The sequence below is a fragment of the Myripristis murdjan genome, chromosome 22 (assembly GCF_902150065.1).
Source record: "Myripristis murdjan chromosome 22, fMyrMur1.1, whole genome shotgun sequence".
Taxonomy (NCBI): domain Eukaryota; kingdom Metazoa; phylum Chordata; class Actinopteri; order Holocentriformes; family Holocentridae; genus Myripristis; species Myripristis murdjan.
In genome coordinates, this window is record NC_044001.1 from 24,039,224 (window position 1) to 24,059,516 (window position 20,293).

At 41.5% G+C, this 20,293-nt stretch overlaps 1 protein-coding gene across 1 annotated transcript; it reads right to left on the reverse strand.

Annotated features, from left to right (window-relative positions):
• Positions 1-314: 314 nt before the first annotated feature.
• On the reverse strand, positions 315-19,311 carry LOC115380853 (uncharacterized). The gene is made up of 6 exons (XM_030082105.1): positions 19,158-19,311; positions 18,689-18,786; positions 10,322-10,403; positions 9,589-10,106; positions 6,622-6,675; positions 315-1,724 (listed from the first exon to the last, which is right to left on the reverse strand). Exons 2-6 carry the CDS (start codon positions 18,755-18,757, stop codon positions 1,599-1,601), a joined length of 849 nt encoding a protein of 282 aa, XP_029937965.1. The 5' UTR covers positions 18,758-18,786; positions 19,158-19,311; the 3' UTR covers positions 315-1,598.
• Between the last annotated feature and the right edge of the window lie 982 nt (positions 19,312-20,293).

Genomic DNA, 20,293 nt, shown 5'->3' on the forward strand with positions numbered 1-20,293 from the left:
AATAAAGGAAGGCATGAAAGCATCTGATAATGGTAGATGGTTGAGCCAACACATCAAACAATAGCTGGTAAGAGGCCTGTAATCTCTGGAGTCGAAGTGCAGATATGATCAGATATTTATTGCCTTTACTTGTTTTTACTGTTTTACCATTTACTGTACCTGGTGTATAACCAACAGGACAACTAGTATTAAAGATTCATCTTCTTTATCTAAAGTACTGCACTTCATGACCAGCAAGCAAGATGTAGATAAAGATTTAGCTGCAAGGAGAGTCAACATGAAATGTCAAAAAATATATGGCAGACAGATACAAATGAAAATCACCTCCTAAACAAGAGGCCACAGGGCATTTATTGGTTCATTTTATGCAACAAGGGACAAAGACATGTCACAATGTTACATTCACTTTAGCGAATCTTAGTTAACAGTGGTGACATTGTGTTTAAACACAATCCAACAAGGGATACATTCATATGCACTGGGTCACGGTGTTATTTGAGCAAACCTGTTCTCTCGGCGTCTGTACTGTACTCCCATTATCTGTTGAATTTCAAGAGCTTAGTATTACCTCAAATTACATTCAATACAACAGGAATGTCATGTCAAGGCATTAAGAGATTTTTAGAAAACACTGGGCTGTTTTACATATACCAGTGGCCCTCTTCTACCTAGAAAGTAATGAGGTACAATATTGGAAAAAATGGCACACTACATGTAGGCTATGCATAACAAAGCACCAATTAGACTTGCCAAATGTTGTGCAGCAAACTATTCTCAGGTTTCCTTATTTATACATAAGTCTCTTTCTGCAAAACAGTGGAATTCATGCAGGGAAAGAGGACACAAGTACTTGACTTTGACCTGGACTAAAAGTCACAATTCATTAATAAGGGTACATCATCAAAGGTCAAAGGTTGACTATTTAACTACAGTCATACATTTTGTTATAGCTCATCATGACCTGCATATTCAAATAACACATCCAACAAAGCAGTTCTTCAGACAGACGAGATCTACATCATACAAATGTGACCACTGTCTATGTTGATTTTAACGACAAGATGTCAGGTGATTCATCTCGCCATGTTTAGTATACAAAGTTGGTGAGAACCTAACATGGTGTTCAGAAATCACATCAAAGGAAGAAACCTTGGAACCTTTTGATTGTCTTACATGCATTTCCCTTGAAATTGTTCAACCCCAAACTAAATTCAAGTTGTCTGTTTCAAAACGCTCACTTTGTCCCTTTGTACCATCTCTGGTCCACAGTCCGTACTGGTTTCTCGATCATTCCTGCTTCACTCACAGGATGTTTTGAGAGACAGCTATTCATTAGCAATACCTGAAGTATCCTTAAACCGCGTTGCCTGATACTGTGGTTTAGGCCATTCTCAAAATGTTCCTGGTGATTCCACTTGGAGAGCAAAGATCAAAGTGACAGCGTTAGAGAGCGGGATTACCTGAGTGTGCAACAGTTCGACAAACATTGTCAAATGTCTTCCTAGCAATCAGTCTTATAAAAGTCACTCCTTGGTCTCTGCCACATTATGCAGCAGTCTGGGAATGAGGAGGGTAGAGAGCGGCATCTGGCAATTTTCTTATGAACAGGGAGGATCCTCAGACGGAGTCAAGGGGCTGCAAGGGGGTGCTGTGCTGAGAGACCGGAAGGCGAAGATGGAGGGATCGTAGGTGTACCTGGGCGGAGGACGAGTGCCAGTCAAATTCTGAGGACAGAAAGAGAGAGACAGGTATAGAGAGAAGAGTTAAAGGTGAGTGAGACAAGTCAAAACGTGTGGGTTAATCCATCTTTTGAATGCACAGGACTGGAATGGCTGATGCATCAAAAGGCAAAGGCTCCTTAGTGTCTCCAAGCTGCATGTGTAAACCACGTTAGCAACCCCCCTGACACTTAAACATTCAGTGTTCAAGAGTGTTTTTCTTTTTTCTTCTCAATAGTACAATATATCTTTGTGCTTGGGTCATAAGAGTGTGAGAAAAGTGAGCGAAACCCAAACTAGCATGCCATAAAACATACACTCGGGTGGGGGTAGTGGGTGGGGGCAGCATCTTATTACAAAATTTTTACAGTGACTTCTCATTCACAGTGCAGGTTTGGTGACATAAATGCTTTTCCACTCGCAGGGCCAGCTCCCTCTGGGCTGAACCTCACTCTTTGTGGCTCTGCAAGCCCTCTGTCTAAAATTAGCCCTGGTCATTTTCCTCCCAACAGGAAACGACAGGAAATGGCTTTGTGTGATTTGGCAGTGAGGCAGCACTTTCTCTGGACCCCGCTGAGGGGGAGCCAAGTTTGTGGGAAGGTGGGCTGTGAGAGACTGGGACCTGGAGATAGATGGACTCACTATAATCAGGAACTGACCCCATGGGTCTGAGGGCAGACTGCAGAGTGTGTATTGTGTGTCTGTATATACATATAAGGAGCAGCTATTTTCAGCGTCATCCATCATCAATCCCCTCTTTACAACCAGCTACGACAGAGGTTTTCAAACATTTTCATCTTCTGGACCCCCAAGTTGACTGATTAAGCCCCGGGCGCCTACTTGATGTTATTTTGCACTCAAGACCCTGATATGAAAAAATATTTTGGATTATGTTAATCATGAAATTGTCCATGTCTGCATATAATTGTACATAATGATAAAATAAGCAATGGTACATATTTTTTTGTCCTAACAAACCTAAACACATTCACTTCTTTCAAAAACATGGGAAAAAAATGAGATTGGCATATCAGCAAAAAATTACCAGAACATAGCAAAAAAGAACAAGAAAAGGGACAAAAAATTTGCAAAAAATAAAAAGCCAAAGAAACTACATTTTTCATTATTAAAACTGTACATTTCACAGTTAGGCAAGTCATGTCATATTTGTGGAAGGCATATGAAGAAAGCCTCAGGGTGCATTCAGATAACTTTCACAAACATTTAAATTACAATGAAATTAAACTATTCTGCATTTTGCTGAGGACCCCCTGGAAGACCTTCAAGGACTCCCTGGATTCCACTTTGAAAATCCCCGAGCCACAACTCCATCTCGGTGCAAACAGTGTCACTGTAACTGACTTGCACTGCAGCAGTGTGATGCAGCACTGTTATGAAACACTGGTACTGGAAAAGTACCTAGTGACATCAATGCATATACAATAAGGCACTATTTCCTCTGCATGTGAGGCTACAGGTGTTGCTATGACTGCAGCCAACATCTTGAGGGATTCAACACTGACAACCCAGTCGCAGTAACATGGCAGCAATTCCCAATACCTTTTAGAAGTGTTTCACACACCCACACATTTACCATCATCAGTGTAAACATGAAAAAAGTTTCTTTTAAGTTCTCCTCTTAAGTAGTGAAAAAACAAGTTATACTGCAAGGACAAGATGAACCTGGTAAGACTGTTGAGATGTTTTCCATATGGTGGCTGTAAGTCATTCATCTCCAGAGGAGAGTGATACCTAAGGGTGGATCCCCATTCGCATTAGCACTCCCCATAGAGCTGTCCAGTGTTCGCCTGCAGTGTGACAGACATTTAAGGCCTAAAGGGGTCAAGCGAAGTTTAAGTCCTTCAGTTGTTACACACTGTTTAACAACAATAACATCAAAAGGAGCAGCTGCGTTTCTATCCTACTTCACCTGAAGCTCAACGGGTTTGGCAAAAATTCTTCATCAGAAACTGTTTCAAATGAAATCTGGGATTGTTCTAGTTTTGTCTTGTTGATCACCAACTGGCCTTCCTTTTGCACATTCAAAGTTTCCACATTCAAAGTGTGTTTTTCTTTCAGAGGAATTGGCACCACCCTCCTGTACACATCTGTCAACAATGCTTGTACAAAAATTTTCTCAACATCCCATGCAACCCATGCAATTTATTGCAAAACGCTGTCCTAACAGTAAGAGCTGCTTTAGGATTTTAAAACACATTTCTGTAAGTATAAGAAAAGTATTACTAGGAGTCACTGAGCAATCAGTAAGATATTTCTCACTTCATCTAAGTTTTCTCACTTCATTCTCCTTCCCCTCCAATCTTTCCATATCCTTGTCCTTCATCTATATCAATCTTCATTCCCCTCTCCGCCTCTTCTTTACGGTGGTTGAAACCAGATGCCATCACTCTTGCCTGCAACAGCCTGGGAAGCTCTCATCACCCCCTCTCCTATTCACCTCCAGCCCCTAGAGTGGAGGCGTTCAGCAGCAGCAGCAGCCAAGGCTATGTTTTCCTATTGCTCACACACACACACAAACATACACACACACACACACACACACACACACACACACACACACACACACACACACACACACAAGCCACCCCCTAACACACACACACACCCGCCACCACCGACCTCCTCAACCCCATAACTCCCATGCTTGATTCCAGCCTCCTCTAAGACTGGCCTCATTTACTCTTGTCCAGATCCAGTGTCTCGCCTGGACCCAAGCCAAGAAACTCAGGCTTGAAAGATAAAAAGGAAAAGAGAGACAGAAAAGGGGAGTTAGAGGAGGGAGAGAGAACGTGACAAAGAAAAGATATAAGACAGAAAGAGAGAGCAGGTGGATCACGGTATTTGGGGTGGAAACAGTCAATAGCGTGAAGTAGAGCTGCACAATTTATCAAAATAATACTGAAATTGCAATATGGCCATGTGCAATATCCAACTCACAGGAGCTGCATTTTTTTTGATAAAGGTAAAATTCATGACAAAACATAAAGTATTATGGTGCTACAGAGATGCCCTGACTAAAATGGTGAATCATATCACAAATCACAATATTAGGGATACACGATAATATCGGCATGACTGAGTTCTGCCGATATGACGTGTCGATATGTGCAACAGGCCAAATCTGTGCTGGTTGTGGCTGTTGTCAGGATTTTCTCAGGAAGAGCATCATCCAAGCCTGTTTCAGTGGGATGAATCTTACAGTTGTGTTTGAAAGAAAATGTTATATAAAAATAAATATAGCATGTTTTACATAACCTAAGTTGAAGTAGTCTTCTTATTTTGCCCAGTGGAATGTGTACATTTTGTAAAGCATTGTATTTTATGTGGGCCTTCACCATAAGAGAAAGGCATGCTAAAATGTTAATTCCACTGCAGGAGAAATTTGATGTTCTCTGAAATTAGGTGGAAGAAAATATGTCCATATATCGGTATCAGTAACAGCATCAGCCAAAAGAGGTGGTAAATATCAGAATATCGTATATCAGCAAAACCTTCAATATTGTGCATACTTACACAACATCTGTAAAATTAATTGCAATATAATTTTTTATCATGTCATTTAGCCCTTATGTGAAGAAGCACAGACCCCCCAAATGGCTCATCAATAAAAGACTTGCTGTGTACTGGCTACTAGAAAATGTCTGCACTGGAACATAACCAGCACCAGTAGACGTCACTGACAGGGACAACAACACTACCAACAAGACCAGTGAGAAGAGGAGATAATGAGCAATATCTCTGAGTATCAGTGGAGGTAAACAGATAGCAGCCGGCCGGGCTATAAATGGAAAATGACTTCATCCCTGGAAATACACCACAAGGGAACCGCACAACACTCCACCTCCTCTTCCTCCTCCTCTGCTCCATCTCTCATTGTAACTCACTTTTCTTCCTCAGCCGCTCTGAAAGATTAGCCTCAGTTTTCTATTGTTTTTTTGCATGGCTCAGGCATCGAGCACCTCTCACTCATACGTAGGGGATCAGAGGAACCTACATGCAGCCATCGGTGTCAGTGTGCGTGCGTGTGTACATAAACAAGTGTCTGATGAGCTTCGATTGTCACTATCCCACTCAACGTGTAATAACGTCACTTTTCTCACCACACTGTGCATCCTTCTGGAGTGGCCTGCGCTCTGCCAAGATGCCTAGGCTTGTTCCAGTCGACTCTAGTTCTCCAACATGCTTCCCTTCCTTAGTACAAACCAAATCTAGGAGGTCCACCACAGTTAGCAGTGCTGGACCTGAGTTTCACCAAAAAATGAACCATATAATAAATGACCCATAACAGTGCTGTAAGTCAAGAAAATGTATGCCAGTAAGACACCTAAACAGCTTGATTGTGGAGCCTGTTTCATGACGAGAACAAATTTACAAGCCACCGAAAAAACATACAAGACCAAATTCTGCTTCTTGTTCCTTTGTCTCAGACTTCCCTGCATTAACATAGTGTTTTGTTTGGTGCTATTTGACAGGGCTATCAGGTTTTGAGATGTCTCAAGCATGGCTCTGTCAGTAGCAGGGCATGAGAACAAACGCTGTTGCCAGATGCTGTCCCAGCATGCAGTTGGAGGCACATCAAGGTGTTGGCGACAAGACAGACTGGGCTGTTCACGGGGGCTGAGCAACCTTGCAACCTTATCACTGCTGTAATGGACACCCTGATCTGCACTGCCTATTATGGTTCTGCATAAAAGGAAAGGGACTGTGTGTGTGTTTGTGTTCAAATTATTACCACTTGAATAAACAACTGATCGTCATTAGAGCCATTTCAACTGGCTTTTTAACCTACCATAAATAGTGCACACACATCATGGTGAAATACTACAATCAGCTTTTACTGCATTACTATGAGAAAGTGAAACTTGAATAAAAATAAACTCACCCGTATCTTTATGGTCCGTGTTTTCCCCCCGCAGTTCTTTTTCAGCAGCATTTTCTGTGGAGAACAAGAATATACAGTGTCAGCTAAAGAGGATCGTACAATTCCTTCTTCTGAATATAGATAAAATTACTGCTGCAGCTTCTCTATATGTCAGAGAAACTTTGTAACTTTGTAAAAGGTGCATTCTTGTTGGACTTGCTCATCTTGTGCAATATCACCAGGAAGTTTTTGTAGTGTTTAACAAAAAATGTACATAGCCCACTAGTGAGGGCTGGTTGTAACTCAGCATATTAATAAAGAACTTGCGCTGCATCACCTAAAGCATCAACTATCACTTGGACCACTATTTTAAAATATGAATGCTATAAAGAAAGCGAGCCGTTAGGAGCAACAAGAACCGAATGTTGTCAGTCAATTAACGCTGAATCAGGATGATCAAGGAAGTGAAGCAAATCCAGCTGTCTCACTAAACTAAACAATCAGTCAATGAGGCTTATGCAATATCCTGTCTCCCACTCCCCTCCATGTCCACGCAGCTCCACCATTCTCATGAACAGTGGGGGTGGAGGGACCACACAATCATCGAATTGTCTTGGGTCGGGGAGGTAGCTTCTGAGGGGGAAGGGAGCACAGGGAAGAATGGAAACACAAGACTCCTGCTGTTGTGGAGTGGGTGAATTGGTGTGCACTTGCCCTCATGCTCACCTCCCGCCAAACCCTATCTCTTTATAACAATGGTCGTACAGTCCATTTGGGTCAAAGTTTCTTGAATATCATTAGAAAGAGAAGTTGTACTTTGTATTTGATTCCCCAAAATCAACTTATAAAAAGTAAAGTGAAAAAAATTAAAATCAAGCGACCCCGATTTTGTGTAAATATTATTGAAGAATCCTGCTAAAATTTGAGTGCTGAAGCAACAAGTGTGTTTCTTTTCCTATTTTATTGAACCTTTTTCACACACAAGTCTGATATATTTCTCAAACAATCTGCAAAATAGACATCTGCCACCGAAACTGTTCTCCATCCACAATAATCAGGCCAACAAACAATGGCAGTGCCACATCTAAGCAATTGGGCAAGGATTAGCATGCATGATGGATTAGCAGAGACTACAAGAAAACACCCTGCTGACCCTTTAACCCTCTCCTTAAGAATATTAGGAGATAAAAAAAAAAATCTATCACCCAGGATGCAGCTCATGCTAGTCACACAAGGGGCATGGTGGCGTTGCATGCTTGCCAATCACTGGCCTTGGATAGTCCAAGATGAGTGGTTCCCAACGAGGGGTCTAGGGACCATTATGGGACCTTGACTGGGTTTTAGGTGGTTCCCAAACAAAATGGGGAATAATTTCACAGCTATTTCACAAGGAGAAGATGCTTAAGGATGGCAACTTTGATCACCAGATTCACTCTCCAAGCTGTTGCTGTCATGCCACATAAAGAATACACAATTATATTATGACTTGTCAAGTTATATCTAGAAAGAAAAATCTTCTCACTTGGGGTTCCAAAGGAAATAATCTTACTAAATGTGAATATGTGGTCCAGAGTGATACATCTATTTGGGGGTTCATGGCATAATGTTATAATGGAATCCCCTAGATCACAGTTTTGCATTAGTCTTTCAACTAACACTCACATCACATTTAATCCTCGGGTTTTGGCTCTTTTAAGCTGCAGAGTTTCTCATGCAGCCAACACAGTCATCTTTCTACTTTGGCTTGAACTACAGAACAGCATCTGTGAAAGAAATTACATGGAGGCGGTGCATAAGTTGAGGCAGGCTTGGTAACTGGAAGCTGTCCAGCTAAAGGGTTAATGGCAGAGTAGAGCAGTGTCTGCTAGCCACCTCTGTAGGCCCCCTATTGTATTCCCCTGCAGCACCTCCCATTCCACTTGACTGAGTGTGCATACACTCTCACATCAAGACACACACACACACAAACACATGATACAGCAACAAACTCACTGACATGAGGACAGACACACACCCTCTCTTTCAGTCTTTTTTTCTTTTGCCCCTCTCATTTCTGCCCACTGCCTCTCATCATCTGTTCTTTCCCTCTAAAAAACCAATGGACATATGGACCCCTGAAACCTGCAGGTTCTGTCCGCACACACTGAGAGACCCACACACACACACACACACACACACACACACACACACACACACACACTTTTTTTTCCCATCTACGGTGTGGGCCAACAAGTCTATTGGATTTTAATGATCAGCGGACCAGCTTCTCCATGACTCATTAGTGGCTGTCGTTTTTCTGTTGTTTATTTAATCCTCTCCTTCTGCCTCCGCCCCTCCATCGTTTCCCCTCGCTTGCCAGCCTTTGTAAGAAACGAGGGCGGACATCTGCCGTCCGTGCCTCCCTCTCCTTCATCCTTCTCCAGCCAGACCACCGTGGTGGCAAACGTCCGGCTATGGAAAGGGATGATTGCGTGTGTCTTTGTGTGTACACGTGCGTGCTCTTGTGCATGCGTGTGCGTGCGTGTGTGTGTCTGTGTCTGTGTGTGTGTGTGTGTGTGTGTGTGCGTGCGTGTGTGTGTGCGTGTGTGTGTGTGTGTGTAGGGTAGCTGGGTGGACTGTGGAGACATTATTGTACTTTTGGACCTAATCCTCAGACCAACGTAATTGTTAACATTGTTCGCCTGGTAGTGTAAGGCTCCTCTTTGCTCTCTTATCTCTTCATTTTCAATGTAGTACACATATTTAAAACTTACATAATTTGTTGCCAACAACATGTAACACAACTAATGCTTAAAGGGGTAATCCTCTGAAAACAGGGAATTTTTTGAGACAAAGTGGTATACAGTTAATGGAATGAAAATGAAAACAGTTTACAGACCTTGCCATACTACCTATCTGAGGCAGTGCAGTATAATTATCTGAACCCTCTAAAGCAGACTACACAAATACAAACACTCTCTTCAATAGAAAATCAAGTTAACTACTAACCTGTTGCATTTTCTCTAAGTCAAGACTAGGCCTCCCTGGCTCCCCGCCGTAGCTGTGTCGATACTTTCGGTAGGGTGCCGCTGACTGGTCAAAGTGGGTCAAAATTATGGGACGCGCCACTGGCTGAACCACCTGGAGCTGAAAGCGCATGGGGGGTGGCTTGAGGCTGTGTGGTGGGCTGGAGCTGAAGAGCACGGGGCTGGGGGAAGCCGCCAGGCAAGCCCCAGGCTCAACCAGAGGCCTGGCAGAGGCAGCTGGTGACCCACAGCCGCAGAGGTCCCGTACCTCCTCATCGCTGGAGGCGCTGCTATGGTGGTCGCTATGGCGGTGGGGAAGTGCTGATGCCCATTTCCTGTTGTCACCACAGCTGATTCGCTCAAGCTCTTCCTCTGAGGAGTGACGATCCAGGTTAGCATCTAGAAGGAGGCGGAGGCGTCGTAGACGGGCCGGGGAGAGAGGACCCTGGTTGTGCTGCTGGCTGGTGGCCAAAGGAGTGAGGGCACAATTCCTCCGTCTCTCTGAGGGAGGCCATGAACAGGAAACATCAAAGAAGTTGGAGAGGAGGTTGCAAAATAAAGTTAGATTGTTCGTTGCCAACTTAAATGTGTGATTGGCCAATCAAGAGCAACAGTTGTTTCAAGTGTGCAAATGCAAATCATTCAATTGTGAGAGGCATAATAAGTAATGAGAAAATCGTACAACAAAGACTGTTATGTTGGCAGAAGGCACATACCTCTATCAATCTGAGCAAGCTCCTGGTTCTCACCCTCTGAATCATCGCTCTCCCCTCCCTCTCCACTGCCATGGTAAGAAATCTAGAAAAGAATTGAGGTCAGAGGTCAAATATGCCATGAGGCAACACCCATTAAATTCATGTTGGCATCCCTCATTGTGATAAAGAACACTCCAGAATGAGAGGGCTTCTCTTTCCACAATATCTCTAAAATACAGAGCATAAAGTGAATCATGGAGGGCATTTTAACTTGCACTTTATCTGAGTGTTGAATAAAGTAAGCAGTGGAGTCTGTGTTACTATAACTTGCACTAACACAACTGACCCAATTACTTCCAGATCCAGCACATGTCAAAAAAATTAAGAAAAAGATAAAAGTCCAAACAACCAAAAGCAAAACCTAAATTGCTGCCTTGGTACATAAGCCAGAGAAGAGTGATCCAAATCCTAATTTTGAACTCACACAAAGTAAATATGTGACTAGCTGGCCACAAACAACCACTTCTCTGTAACAAAGACAGAACCTCTCTAATGGGTTTCCAATGGGAACAATGCATTTTCCTCTCCCATTTTTATTCAGAATATTGTGGGATGATACTTACACAGCTGGATTATACATGCAGCATGCTAAAACTCAGTAAATACAAAACTAGATGCTGGCTAATAGAGGTGCTGCTACTTTCTTTTCCCACAACCTGAACCAAACTGTCTCTTTAAAATCAATTCCTGTTCTACAGCAGTAGCAACAATACAGAAACCCAACAGACTGCAACGCTAAGAGTTAAGTAATGCTCCTCACACTCAGTAATTACCACTCTGAGGCCTCGCTGAGCAGCTGCCATCTGTGCTTGTGTGTGTGTGTGTGTGTGTGTGTGTGCTTACACACATACATACACACACTCAAACATACACAGTGTCCTCCCTTCCACTCTCTAATATGCACACGCCTCCTCTTCCTTGTGAGACACTTCAAAAAGAAGGAAAGGGGAGGAAGGAGCCAGGGCCTCAAAGCAAGACAAGGGCAGGCGGCATTCAATTCATATCAAGTGTGAATTCCTCTGTATAGTTTCAAATAATGTCCAGCAACATGTTATGCTGCTGGAGACTTCCTTCCTACAGGACGAAATACAAATCAGCAGCCAACAATACCTCACAATTTGGCTGTAAAACATTTACCATTGTCCTACCCCAATACAGCTCACAGACACAATTTGACTGAATATGAAAATACATTTCCACAGCATCCTACAGGCTACATATAATGGAGGCACTCACAACCAGAATATAGAATTGTTTTAAGCCACAGTAAAAAAAAAAAAAAAAAAAAAAAATTAGTATTCTATTACTACATCAGAAGAGTGCATAGAGTATACACTAATAGGCAAGTTTCACCTTTCTACTGTTTTAACAAGGGAATAAACTCTGCTGTCATGTACATGATGAATATAAGAACCACAAGGCCGAATAAGGAACTGATGGTGAGAAAATGGAAACCAATAACAGCCCATATAGCATAATGTTCAGGACAGCACTGGACACAAAATCTCAAGGTAAGAGTCAGCCTAGCATCTCTTCTGTTTATGGTTATCTTGTTCATTTATATGCCAATGATACCATATTGTACTAATTATGTAAAATTAGCCACTGAGAACTTGCAACTCTCTTTTCATGTCCTTCAAAATGTACTCATTAATCACAGATTGCTTCTTAATGCAACTAAAACAAAATTCATGGTGTTCTTGAGAGACAGAAATTAGGCCTATTCATACAGACTTGCATATATCCACTATGAACCCATTCATAACATTGAGAGGGTTACAGCATATAAATACCTTGGCATTTGGCTAGATGACCAGTTCACTTTCAAATATCTTTAGACAACTTTGTTGGCAAACTGTGGAAAAAGCTAATTTTACAGAAACAGAGACAACTTCCCAATGTGTAGTAGGAAAGGGTGATGGAAGCAGTTGTTATGAAGCAGTTTTTACATCAGTTCTGGATTATGGCGATCTAAAGGCATGCATCTGCCTCCACATTTTAGCCACTGGACTCTTTACCACTCAGACGTTACAGGTTAACGATTATTACAGGCTATGGTTATCATACTCATCATTGTATCCTGTACGATAAGGCTGGCTGGTCTTCTCTGTCTAAAAGATGCAATAAGCACTTCTCTGTCTGAAAGATGCAATAAACAACTGTTGTTGTTTGTATCTATAAGGCACTTCTTGGGAAACTACCACCCTAAATGACATGGACTGGATTGGAAACTTGGTCCCTATCATACATGCGCTAATGATTGGCTAATGGTCCAGGTTCTCTGTGTTTATTCTGAACTGGGAACGTCAGCTTTTGCGCCAACACCTGAAATAAACTTGACACAACTGTATCTGAGAAATTCAAAACCATGATCCTGAATCACTGTATTTCCAGTTGTAGTGCAATTTTAATTGTTTTTTATAGCCCATTTTTATTTATTCATTCTTTACTTGCTTATTTATGTGTTGTTTTTTGTTTTATTTATCTTGCAATCTTGTTTTATTGTGCTATTGTTAACTCAATGTCATTGTGAATGATGGCAAACTCAATGACTGGGGATTAAATAAAAGGTTTATTTATTTATCTATAATTGGTGCCAAATGTAAGATCACAATCTCTAAAGCCCTCCAAGTCATGATCAGTAGCTAACTAATAGTCTCTACAGTTCATACAGTTGTGATATTAGTCCATTTTATTGCAAACTTACAGGTGAAATAAATCCTCATTGCTGCTTTCAAAATGTAAAAATGTAAAACTAAGCAGGTTTAAGTCATCCAAATTCAATATTTAGTCACATACCTCCCACATATGTGGCTGAAGTTAAAGAGTGCATCATCAACATCAACAGGCTGTTGACATTGTTATCTGAGATTTTCAGGAAAGCCCTAAGTACAGCGTTTCCATGTTATTTGAGTGGTAGGACGGATTCTCAATGAACAGGCCTCAGCCAGTGTAGAAGACAAAAACCTTGGCACACCTACCACTGTGTTTCAAGTTAAATAGCATCACTTTATGAACTCTAGAGGAAAATTACACTGAGGAATAGTTGTGGGAAGGCAATGTGTCCTGGCAAGTGGCTGTGAGGGTTTTTAGCTGCACTGCACACTAGAAGATTACTGTGGATGTGTTGCTGCAAAATACTCAAAATGAACTGACAATGATGGTTCAGAAAGTTCCTGCCCTGACTGTACATTGTTTTAAGGTTACCACTAGTCTTTAATTTACTTTGAGTTATTTGTCTCACTTCTCTAAGATATTTTAACATATACCGTGCATATAAAGCTTCAGAGACAACACTTTGACTTTCTGTCCTTTCACATATTCTCCTTTTGATTCGAAAGTCAGATGGTTCCCAGACATAATACTCACTGTCTGTGCAACTACAGGCACATATAAACTAACAACAGCCAGGCTATTTGGACTTTCCTTGTCCCAAAGGATGGGCTCAGAGGTTGTTGTTGATATTTTAGAGGAACAACAGCTGAAATGTAGGGCATGTGTAGCTCCCTTGTAGCATAGGCGGTAACAGCTCAAACCAGCTTCTGTCACAATAGTCTGTAATCCTGTGTCCCAATGACATATGACATATTAAAACACACACATACACACACACACACACACACACACAGTGTTGAACCACAAACACACAACTTGAGCAAGCCAGAGTTCCAGTGTCTGACTCATCAAATGTTAATTTTCACTGACTTACTTTCCTGCAATGTAGTATTTCCCACCCGTTGAATGCCTAGTGCACATCTGAGCAATTACAGCTCATGCAAATAAGGTTCATGTCATTAGACCATGGAAAATTAGACCATGCAAATCTCATCTGGGCTTGTAAGACAAAAGTGTGGGTGCATCTGCTAGTATTTGAATAAGCTTTGCTCTGTTTTTACAGAGAAAATAAAGAGAAAATAAACATTAGGATTTTTAAGTGTCATCAAATGTGCTTTCTCACTTTCATGCAACATGTTTGCACATGTGAACGGCACATTCACTTGTCCATTCTGTGTAGTGTGAGTTTGTGGGTGAGAGAACTTTGCATTTGTTTTGGAGTGAAGCACAGCTGATTTGGTTACTTCATTTAGCAAGGCTAACTACAACAAACTTTGAGCTCTTCCTCACAGACAGGGTGTATCTGGTTTGACAGGATGACACTATTATTCTTGGCAGGACAAGTATTTGTCATTGATGGACAAAAGTTTATTTACTTGCAGTCTGTTAGTATCAAGGACATATTTAGCAATAACATTGAGTAAACATGAATTGTCTTCTTTTAATAACATGTACTAAAAATGTATTCATCAGCCAGTTGTAACAATGCTTTGGCTGGAGACTTTATTATAAAACTTGAATCGTTTATGCTTGCTAGGTTCCTTGTCAATGCCAGCTCTTCATTCTTTTTTCAGCTCTAGTATAAAGCTCTGGTTAAGCCTGGATTGCACCACTCCAACCTGGATAGGCTGCCTCATGTGATAATCCCTGCAGCTAAGCATCGATAAGGCCTTTCCAAAAGTGTCAGTTTCAGCCAAGGAGTGGTACAGCTCTGGTGCCGTTGCCCTGATAAGAAGTAAACAGCTGACCATGAAAATCTGTGGCCATACTGAAGTAGGGATGCTGCACTTTTCACTCGACAGTACCGCTACTTGACAAACACTCCCTACTTGTGTACAATCACACAAGTGTTGTATTCACTACAGCTGAAAAGCTTGATCACTATGTATAAACTGTATATTAAGGGGAAGTTAGCCTATTCAGTTGATTAACAAGACAGAAATTCTGGTGAACAAGGTTTTCCACCTCCATCTGACCCTATTTCACCTGGCACAAGGCACCAGTGTTTGTGAATTTCAATGAACATGTGATCAAAGGCAAATGAATGAGTGTATGTGTGTTGGAGGATGTGTGTGTGTGTGTGTGTGTGTGTGTGTGTACTGCACCAATACACAGCATATGAGCAAAACCTCAACTCTGTAAAAAAAAGTCCTAAGTAGAATAGAATTCCTTTATTGTCATTGCAAACAAGATACAACAAAATTGTAAGCGTAATTCAAAGAAAGGTGAACATACACCAGCAACAAATTTTCAGTTCTTTATTCAAAGAACTACAAGCAGAGGAGATACCAAATAGTGTGCAAATGAACTGGGACCACCCACAGTCACAACCATGCAAACACTTCTTACTCATCAGCATCACAATTAGGCTACCAAGTGAAAAAAAAAAACAAAGACTGGTAAATTAGATGTGCTATGCTTTGCTATAAAAATAGCAGAAAAGTGACTGTTAAAAAGCAAAATGGCCTCCCCACACACTTTTCCATGATAGTGCACTAATAACAGGGGAGAGGCTCATAAATGTCTTGTTCTGTCATGTGCTATCTTTGTCTAATGCATAGCCTCCTGGCACAAAACAAGTTTGTGGTGCATTTCATCTCATTTTATTGAATACAGCTCATCCACCCCTCAAAATAATGAATATTAAATACATGTTTCAGTTATTCAAACTCTAAGCAAATTCAGGGATTCAGTTCTGCATGAAGCACCTTGCTCAGGAAACTAAAGCACTTTTGTGCAGCCCTCTTGCAATTTGGCAAGTCAAAATTGTGGCTGTTGTAATTAATTTCCCAGCTTTACTGGAATGTCTTAAAGAAGGTAATTGCAGACGATTTAATATCATTCAGAGTGATAGGACAGATAAGTAAAATGATGCACACATGCAGAGAGACAGAAGACAGACAGAGTGGTATGATTGTGTGTCAAGAGCAGTTGAATGAAATCCTCGTCACTCACTTGCATCACTGAGCGGCTTGCTAAGCTGGATCAATGGCAATGTCACCGCGTACACATGACGCCCAGTTCTCTCTCTCTCTCACACACTCTCACACACACATACATACACACACACATCAGCTTTCCTCTGCCCTTCCACACTCACTCATACTCTCCTTCTCATGCAAACACACAACGCAGGGTCAGAGTTGGTTGATTTTCCCTTGCACTCAAACAGATCTTCTCCATACTGTAGTTTAAGTAGCATTGCTTAATGTAAGCTCCCAAGAACACTAATGTAACCAGGCCAAAGAGGCCTAAGCCCCTTGTCAGCTGCTACAGTGGTCATTCACCCCTCCATATTCAAGTATCATCAGACATAGCCACTCATGTAGGGAAGCATTTCAATCTTGTGCTGGACACCACCAAAAAAGTGTTCTTTAACACTAAATACCAAGAGACTACTTTAAGGGGTTAAATCCTAGTATTTTTCATCATTATCTTTCATTTAAAACAAATATTCAGATGGAGGCGCCATCTTAGAACCATATTTTTCTTTATTGCTAGTTATTAAAAATAATGAATGACCATTATAGAGCCAATGGGAGTGCAGATTGAATCAGGGTTCATACCCAGGCCATAGGCTGCCAACTGTTTACTGAAGGCAGATGCTTAGAATATGAAGCCATCTAGCCTTGGTTTGTTGAAATTAATAACAGCAAAACACTGAGGAACATCTCTTTAGAGTTGGCACTTGGACTGATTTGAGTCCTCTGACCACAAGAATGTCACTGTTGATGCATTTTCAGTTTCATTCAACTTTATGTTATTCAAAGATGCTCCATGTAATCATCACCTACTGCACACTTTTCCGATCCAAAGCTATGTTTCTGAACTCCAAAACTGGCATAATTCTTACTTATAAAGAGAACTAACGAGCAAAAGCATTATTTTTTAAAGTCCTGTGGGCTTTCCAGTGCACAAGAGATAAACACTGCCAATGGAGACGTCCAGAAACGGTCATTGTTTTGCACTTGACTTAGTGATCAGAGGGACATCCAAAGGGATTTCTTAGTAAATTGCCAATGTGTACGGCCCAGGAGGCATAGCTGTAATAGGCTTGCATGGTGTCAGATTTGGACGCAGGTGATACTAATTGTGTCATTTTCTCATCACACTTACCACTTTTAGCAAACTGCCCCCCCAACAGTGAGCAGGACACTAACCAGAAACAAAAGCAGACAATGGGGATGGCACACTTTCCCCTGTAGCCTATCCTCAGCCAGGCCTTTGAACAGGAGCACTTTGGCACAAAATGGCTGCCATGCGACTATACAGTTGGTTGACACACAATAGTGTTGTGGATGGAGCGAGTTAGTGACCCATGCGGGATACAATTCACCCTTCTACTCAGCAAAAAAAAGGGGGCATTATGCAAACTGAGCAGGCAGTAACAATTGGGAAGCATTTACATGGACTCTGCAACGGAAAATTGCAAGGAGGGGAAAGACTGTAGTTGTCTGAACAATTATGGTTGACAATGAGAAGGTTTTTACTGAACCGTTTGATTTTTTTAAAGGCTAGATAGCCTACTCATCCAATATAATCAAACAAACTCCATTTAACCCTCCAATCCAGCACACACACAAACCGCAGCCACCTGGAAGCTATATCATTTCCCTCTGTAGCTGGAGAACCTGGACTTTTCACAACCACAGCTATGATTGCGCACTTTCCAACAAGCTATTCCTCTCTTACTAAATGTGTGTTTACGTGTGTGTACACAAATGAACACTCTGGGCGATTACTGTGGAAACACTACCAAGATAGGCATCCACACACACACATACACTGAGGCAGACTCACATCCAGAGAGCCTCCTGACTCGCATTCTCAGAGTAGGAACAGCTGAGTTACAATTTGTGTGAGGGTGTGTGGGAGTGGAGAGAGAGTTTGTTGACACGCCACATGTTTGCTGATGTGTTTATGTAGGGTTTGTGCATGTGCAGGTTTCTTCCTGTAAGCATCTGGCTTGGGAGGGTAAAATTCTTTCTAACATGGTAATGAATGGGTTTGAGGACTTGAGAGGCAGCAGAAACGTCCAAAGCACACATACTTGTTGTTGAACATGAACATGGATGGGCTGACAGTTTCCACTGAGCATTTCAGCTGCTCCCATGACTGTATGTACTCTCCTTGTGCGTGTGTGTGTGTGTGTGTGTGTGTGTGTGTGTGTGTGATGTCAATGAGTGAGTAAGCAGTGAGTGAACGAGAGAGAGGGAGAGAGAGACTACAAATGAATATACAGTACAATCCCATTCATTCATCGACATGCAGAGAAATGCTGCTGTTAAAAACATTCATTGTCAACTGACCTACAACTGAACAAGTCACAAGACAAAAGTAAACCCACACCTTACGCAAACAAGCCTAATTTCTATTTTTTGAGCCGTATCAAAAGTCTACCGACAAGCCAGGGCTCGTGACTTCAAGTTATTCAACTTCGTGATATAAACAAGTATGCCAATATTAACTCCATATTATCCTGGTAAAACTTACCTTGAGTTGGAAGGGATGTATCTCATTGAGTGAATGTCGTCTTAGCTTCTTTGTCAAGGTCTTCAGCATGTTTTCCTGAACTGCTTATGGCTTATCCCCTACAATTACGTTGTCGTTAGCGTTTCTCTTCACGTGACAGTTACTACAAATTCATTAAAATGTACGTTACGTCTTTGCACATTGAGGAGGAAAAAGAAGGCACACGAGACTTTCACTTGACTGCAAACTGCCAGACACACACACACACAAAAAAAAAAAAAAAAACAACACTGTCTGTGGGCAGCTGCTGACTCAGCTCCAAGTAGGCTAGTGTTTTTAAAAAATGATAGCAAAATTAATCAAATCTGATACAGGCTGTTTTTCAAGAAGACTACAGGCAGTTAGCGTGTTATTGTCGCGTTCATTGGAGTCGACGTGTCCTGAAGAAAAGTCGTGTTCTCAGGCGGCTCTGACTGATGGGAGTCCTAACCTGACGTGCTGCGGCTCCGACTTCACTTCCACACCTTCATTCATTAAGACAAAGATGTTTCCAAAACTGAAAAAAAAAAAAAAAAAAAAAAAAAGAATAGCAACTTGTTCGCATTCAGACACGCACACACGCACACTCACACACATACACACAAGCAAATGCACGCAATCTGCGCGAGCACACACGGAGTGCTCCTCTCGCCTGCGCGTTCTGCGGCCTGATTGGCTCGTCCGCGGAGTGATGTCATATTTTTCTCATGAGGAGGAGGGCTGAGAGTTAAAGCCACAATATCTTATCTGTTTACTGCTATTAAATCTCCTTGGTTTACTTCCTCCTCTGGTGTCAGGACAGGCATTTTACAAAGTGTTAAAAGGTGCACAGGGCTTTGCATTAGTAGTTTAGTGCCTTTCATTAAGAGAGAAAAAAAATCACTTCATAATGTCATAGTATATGCCAATGCTTGTAGTTAATTGAGTTTACAGCCAGTTTACTTCTTTGTATTATAAGTGTGATTTACCACAGTTGGCCCCAGACTACAATTAAAGTCTGTTAATCCATTCATTAGTCTATTATGTCTGTCTTGGTGAGAAAATACATTTCAATATGTAAGGCCCTATACTTGTGAGGAGTTTAAAGCCATGTTAGTCTGTTAACTCCTCTTGTGATATCAAGATATAAGAAAACTATGATCTATTATCTATCAAATGATGTGTTGCAGTTGGGTATGGCAAAAATCTGACTGCCTGTGTATGTTGGTGAAAAACATGGGTTTGGTTTGGGCATAATCTCGGACATCTTGTATAATATGGTATGGTGTAGTATGACTTGAATATCATTATTATAAAATTGCTCAAATGATTTTGGCTATTAAATGTACATGTTGCATAAAAAACAATGTTATATCGATTGACATTGTTATCTTATACACAAACGAACTTCCCCTTTCCTGCCAAGTTAGGCTGTGTATTAAATTTTGCAGTGACTTCATGATTTAGCAAGATTCAGTCCCAACTTCCTCTTGGATCCACAGCAGAGAAACCGTGGGTTTCTTTGGCAATGGCTCCTGAAAGCAGTTTCAGAAACTCCCAGGGGTCCTAGAGAGGTTCCAGGGGGTTCACCAGCAAAATTAGGTATGA